The sequence below is a fragment of the Triticum aestivum genome, chromosome 5B, assembly GCF_018294505.1.
Source record: "Triticum aestivum cultivar Chinese Spring chromosome 5B, IWGSC CS RefSeq v2.1, whole genome shotgun sequence".
Classification (NCBI taxonomy): Eukaryota; Viridiplantae; Streptophyta; class Magnoliopsida; order Poales; family Poaceae; genus Triticum; species Triticum aestivum.
In genome coordinates, this window is record NC_057807.1 from 312,086,480 (window position 1) to 312,092,889 (window position 6,410).

Below are 6,410 nucleotides of genomic sequence, written 5' to 3' on the forward strand. Positions count from 1 at the left end.
CTCATACCGAATTGAACTAAACTCACATGCCAAGTGGTAACTGTCTCTACTTGCTACGCCATCCCCACATTTCTTATAATCAGAATTCTGTTTTGAACAGAATGTGAGTACAAATATGAAGTGTTCCTTGCAAAGGATAAACCACCTTCGAGTAACACCTGAAAGTCTGGATGACTTAACATAGCTCTAATTTTGGTTTAAAAGCATGCTACTCATAGACGAGAAATGTTACAGACAGGCCAATCACTAACATCACATTCACGCAAGGAGTAAAATCCATCTTTATGACAAGAACTCACAAGCATAAGATTCTCCCAGGCGGGCAGATAATTTAAAAGCTCAGACAATAACCATTGTACCAGAATAGCATGCGATCTACTTCAACGAAGTCTTGGATAACAAACACAGGGGGGTATCATAATTCAAAACTGTAGCCAAATTCTACTACCGAACACGATTGCATAGAGGGGACTTCAACTGATCAGAATTCGGCAGGAACAGTTCCTGCAACCTGGTCCAGATCACGCCTTCCCTGGGAGGTGATGAGCCTTCCACTGCAGAACATAGTCAAAACATAAGTAACCAGCGCCCAAATAGTTTTTGAAGCTATCACCGCAGGAACAGAGAAGCAACAAGATTACCCCTTGGGGTCCACATCAATGATGCCCATCTTCTGCAACTCCTGGAGGATGTTGCGGGACACAGCACCACTGCTCTTGCAGAAGTGCGGTGGGCGTGAACCATTCCTCTGACGGCCACCGTAGATCTTCTGGAAGCCGCCGATCCCAATTCCCTGCCTCAGGTAGATCTTCCTTGCCATCGAGGCTGTGACAATTTGAATGGCAAATCAAAATAAGCAAGTGGCAAGGACATAATACTACATGTGAATAAATATAGTATGAAACCAGTTAGGCAGAAAATATTTACTCACCAGCCCTGATGTAGTACCAGTCAGCATCAGAAGGTGGAAGCTCCTTGAACCTTGCAGTCTTGACAATGTCAACCCACTCCGGAAGCTCCATCTGCATAACCATATATTACAATTTCAATACACAGAAGCAAGCAATGCAAGAAGGTAACCTAAACAAGCAAGAAATGATGTGACATTCTTATAAATCATCTAGGAAGTGAGTATCTGTAGAGCATTGCAGGTAGAATCAAATCAATACTGCAGTGTGTGCATCTGTACTGGCATTGTATGTAGTAACACAAATCTCTACTGTGAGCACATTTGCTATAATAAAGGCATGCTAATTGCATAACAAGAAACTTCCAATGCTCCCTGAACAAACATCTTTAGGATACCAAAGAAAGTTAAACCGTTTAGACCACTCTCAAGTAAATAACAACAGATAAGTCACACTTGCTAAGAGGTGGACGATTAATAACATTCGCATATGGGAGTGAACAGGCAACAACCATAATACCATGTCTAGAGTACAAAGGAAATCCACCAGCTGCAATAACGAAACCAATATATTAATGTCCTCTTCGGATCACTCGATCTGGGATACTAGCAAGAATATACGAAACCGAGATAAGACTGCAGAAACGAATCATGATCCACGAAAATTAATATAGCTACAACTAGCCCTACGATAAAAGAAATTTTCACCAAGGCGGGCGTCGTGCACCTAACGAAGCAGGATTATTAAGGATTCATTTGGAAACGAACAGATTATACGGTCGGTCCCATATGAAATAGTGAGGCATGGCGGTAAGATCCTGACAGGAGGAGGCCTCCTGCTACAAATCCCCAACAGGAAGCTACCCTAGCGTCGGATCTAACGAGAACTGGCTTGGATTACCTTGCCGGAGCGCTTGAGGTGCGCGGAGTAGGCCTTGACGAACTCGTGGGGGTTGACATCCTTCACCGTGCGCGCCGTGGAGGCCGCGGTCTCGGCTGCGGGAGCGGGCACGGTCGCCATCCTGTGCTCTCGCCGACGGCGGCGCTGTCTTCAGGGAGGAGGGAGAGGTGTGCGCGCCGCTGCGGCTGCGAGGGCTAGGGTTTTTCTGGAGGCGGGGTGCGTGAGAGCAGGCGGAGGGGAATTTATACTGCAGCGGAGCTAGGTTATGGGCCGTGTGATGGAATGGTGGGCTAGCTGGGCCATCAGGGTATTAGGGTTAGTGATGCTACGTGGGCCAAGCTGAGGTCGCCTCGAGATATAATTCACATTCCATTCGAACCACACTAGAATTTTTCATGATTGCTCTAGAAGGGTGGAAACTGTCCCCAAAAAATAACTCGAGAAAATATTGCATATTTAAGACGTAAATTACATATCATACAATTCCTATGAATAAATTATCAACAGGTATAGTTAAGCCGTTTCATTAAAGCACTTTTATTTGTAAAATTACATTTGTGTCTCACTCTTTTTTTTCCAGATGTCCATGCTACAATGAACTAGTACAAATCATCAAGACACTTCTTTGTCTAAAAAAATCAGAACAAATTGCTTTAGCATACTTTATGCTTAGAGAAAAGATGTTTTGGTGTCCTTGTTTGTCAAATATTTTTTTCAAATTGCCACCACTTCCTCTCCGAGAAAAAGGCTTTGGGTTTCTCCGCCTCCCGACGGCGCCGCCGTCGGACCGTCTCGTCTCCGATGGCTTTAGGGTCATGGAGGCATGGTGAACCCCAGTCCTTGCTGGTGAGAGGGGTCTTCCTCCATTTTTAGGTGTTTATGTGAGTTTGTTTAGGGTTTGTGTCCTACTCATCGGGGCAGGGGCAGCTTCCTGAAGATAGAATAAGGTTCTCCTCGCCTAGCTCCTGTTCTGATGATGCATCTAGAGCCATTGGAGGGATTGTGGAGGTGTGTCTCCGGCGGATCTCACAGGATTCAGCTGGTGTTGGTCCTTAGTAGATCTGTTTGGAACCACTCTTTCTTCGTCTTCGCTCAAGTGTCTACATGTTGAATCCTTTCGATCTATACACTACTAGGGAAAAGGCTAGCAGTAGCGCGGGTTTTTTCCTTACCAGTAGCGCGGGCCCCGGCACTACTGCTAAGGCGCTACATCTAAACTTTACCAGTAGCTTGGGTTACCCGCGCAGCCGTGATACTGCTAACATACAGAGCAATAGTGAGCTTGCTAGACCATGCGCTCCTGCTAATAGCAGCGCCTCTTTCAGGAGCGCGCTGCTACTACGTGCAAACCCGCCCTATTGCTAAATTTTCCTGTATTTTTTTCTGCAGCATATTGGCGTTGTATTTGTATAGGTTTCATACAGTAGTTCATCATATGATTTTATGATCTCGATGAGTTATTATATATATCAGTGGGTGAAAGAGACGTGGATTAGATCCAAAAGAAGGCAACATGGTGCAGATACAAAGTACTACTAATCCAAACTAAAGTAAAGTGATCAAGTTTGGATATATCATGCTCATAACGACATAACAACTCATCATCATCATCATAATAACAAGTCATACTCATGATCATCATAATCATCTAACAACTTTTACTCGCAATCATAATAACAAGTCATACTCATCATCATCATAGTCATCTAACCAACCCCAGTTAATTGTTCTTAGCACGTGATCATGAGTATTACCTAGGACCTGCTACCCTCTCGAAGTTAAAATAACATAAAACAACATAGCCCCTGACTCTCCATTATGGAGAATGGAGATTGTCCTATCTCCAATTCGTGGGCTTCGCACAATGTTGCTTCCAAGTAGCTCCCTACGATTGTTTGTAATTTTTTTTGTTCTTTGATTGTGAGGTCTTCGTCCATTCAAGAAATCTTGTATGAACAGCGTTGACCCATAGGTAGACTTGTTCATAAGCTAACAACATCAATGTGACCTTTTGTATGCACCAGTTGAGGCACACAATCCTTCGGGATTTTTTATTGAAGAGCATAATAGTAATGTAGTTAGCAGTATAGTTTAGCTTTAGAAGAATGTATGCAAAAGATGCACTGGTGACATAGTAATGAAAAGTCTTATCATGCCATTTCCATGGATGTTGTCGTAGTTCAACACGTGGAATAGCGGCACGTATTGACCATAATGTGGAGGAGTTTCATAATTCTTATTGAAAGTCTCAACATCAATAATAAAAGGAGACAAGATGATCTTTCTCCTCGTAAGTTAGTTCAGAGCCATCAGTATAGTAGGTTTTGTCTACAACTTTCCGAACATTTTCTGAAGAATGGAAATAAGTTGTCAGTGGAAATATATAAGTTGCCAACTATTTTCATAAAAGCAATATCAATTACTTAATAAATATATTTGAGAAACTCACATAGAAGTAGAAGAGGAAGCATATCAACATCGACCCAAATGTCGATATTAGCTTCGTCGATATTATCTTCGTCGACATTATCTTCGTCGATGTCATCTTTAGGATCACCCAGATCGAAGGTGGCATGCATACCCTCGTGAAAACCATACACCTTGCATAGTGTTGCACAATTCGAGCAACCAAGATGGGAGTAGGTCACCGCATTGTATAGCTTTACATGATGGGTCCTGAGTAGTCCTGGCCCTGTCGGCCCACCCAGGCCCGGCCCTAAAATCCAGGGCCTAGGCCCGATGGGCTTGCTCGTGGGTCGGGTTTGGGCCTAAGTTTTGAGCCCACCAGCAGGGCCTGGACGGGCTTGGGTTTGGCAAATTGGCATTTTAAGAAAGAGGCCCGGCCCATGGCCCTAAGCCCTAAGGGCTTTTGACCAGATGGGTCGGGCTTGGGCTTGAAAAGTAGGCCTGATGGTAGGGCCTGGGAGGGCCTGGGCGTTAGTTTTCTGCCATGGGCTTTTTTAGGCCCGGCCCAAGCCCGGCCCGGCCCGGCCCATGGCCAGATATAGTCCTGAGGTTAACTCTCTTTATCTCCATATTCTCATGATCTTCAAAATCCAACTTCTCCGAGACATAAAATCTTGCATGGCAGGGGATGCACTAGTCGAATTGTAGAAAACAGAAATTTCACGTTGAAGAAGCAGAAGTCGTGCTTAATTACGAAAAAGACTTGTCGTCGTTGCGTACCGTATAAACATCAAAGGTCTCATCGAGCTTAATACTGGAGCACCGACCGTCTTGCAGGTGAGGCCTGTCACACACACACCGGTCGTCCCCGCAATAGTCACACTCAGGGATCCTATCGTCGTCAGACATTTCCTACGTTCATAATTCAAAGATTAAACTTATGAAATTCATTATATGTACTACAAAAACAAAATTAGGTCATTATTATTCATGACGGGTTGGCTATCATTTTGTCGAGTCTTTTCTTGAAAACTCTCAGCTCACGTGGTGTATATGGCGGGCACTCCCTCTTTGATATATTCGGCCGTCAGTGATGGTCGCTCCTCCCTTTGTCCTCGGGTGCATTACACCAAAATGTCTAGCTGTAAGTGCATCTAGTGCCACCCCTAGTTGGTTTTCGAGTATTGACAACAAACGTGGTTGGGGGACTAATGTGTTTGTGAGAACTGCAGGATAACACAGGTAGTAGTCCCTCATTGATTCGGTTTACCTACCAGATACGACCACTAAAAATGTGTGAAGACATTGAAGACAATGGTGGTTCGTGAAGACATTCACGGTGAAGATTATAGCGTGTGAAGATATTCACTCGAAGACTATGGAGTGCAAAGACATAGCTGTTTCATAGTTTCCTTTCTTCTTTATTGAGTCATAGGGACCACCGTACTGTTAAGTGGGGTCCAAGTGAACAAAGTCAGAGTGACTGATGTGATGCTCAACCAAATCCTATGTCTTCGAGCGAAGACAATGAGAGCAAACCTTATCCAGAGCTGGATGAGTCAGCTTTGCTTGTAGCCCAAGCCAAGCCGTCGCGTGTGTTTGAAATCCGACCGTTGGACATGTGTCGGTTCCTTAGTGACCCGGGGTCATTTTGGACATATCAGGTCGGGTTGCCACTTGGCCATAAATAGCCCACCCCCTACACCATAAATTGGCGGTTGCTCAAAGTTAGTGCACTGCTTTTGTCGTTTGAGAGCAACCCACCTCCAAAGCATTTGAGAGAGAGATCCTTGCGAAGACAAGCCCAAAACACCAGAGCCAAAGAGTGTTAGGCATCACTAAAGTCTTTCTGTCCGCATGATCTGAAGACTTGTTACACTCGAGGACTGTGAATCCTCTAGCCAGTTAGGCGTCGCGTTCTGAGCATCCAAGAGTCACTGTGGATTGCCAGTGAACGAAGTCTGTGAAGGTTTAGAAGTCTACCTTAAAGACTTATCTGAGTGATAGGGCGAGGACTAAGTGTTCTTAGCTCTAGGGGAATAAGGCGAAGACACAGTCTTCTGAGTTCAATCTCAGCCCCCCTAACCAGACGTATAGTTGTCACAGCAACTGGAACTGGTCTACCAAATCCTTGTCTTCACCAAGCAACTGGTTCTATCCCCTACTCTCCTTACTTTTCAGTTTGTCTACGTGAAG

At 44.6% G+C, this 6,410-nt stretch overlaps 1 protein-coding gene across 1 annotated transcript; it reads right to left on the reverse strand.

Moving 5' to 3' along the window:
- Nucleotides 1-257: 257 nt before the first annotated feature.
- On the reverse strand, nt 258-2,057 carry LOC123111567 (40S ribosomal protein S19). The gene is made up of 4 exons (XM_044532380.1): nt 1,809-2,057; nt 932-1,022; nt 642-825; nt 258-554 (listed from the first exon to the last, which is right to left on the reverse strand). Exons 1-4 carry the CDS (start codon nt 1,926-1,928, stop codon nt 482-484), a joined length of 468 nt encoding a protein of 155 aa, XP_044388315.1. The 5' UTR covers nt 1,929-2,057; the 3' UTR covers nt 258-481.
- Between the last annotated feature and the right edge of the window lie 4,353 nt (nt 2,058-6,410).

Excerpts from the sequence above, each read along its gene's own strand:
- LOC123111567 (XM_044532380.1), bottom strand. The coding sequence starts at position 1,928 with ATGGCGACCGTGCCCGCTCCCGCAGCCGAGACCGCGGCCTCCACGGCG. Across the intron at positions 1,023-1,808 it reads ACCTCAAGCGCTCCGGCAAG|ATGGAGCTTCCGGAGTGGGT; the intron begins GTAATCCAAGCC and ends ATGGTTATGCAG. Across the intron at positions 826-931 it reads CTGGTACTACATCAGGGCTG|CCTCGATGGCAAGGAAGATC; the intron begins GTGAGTAAATAT and ends AAATTGTCACAG.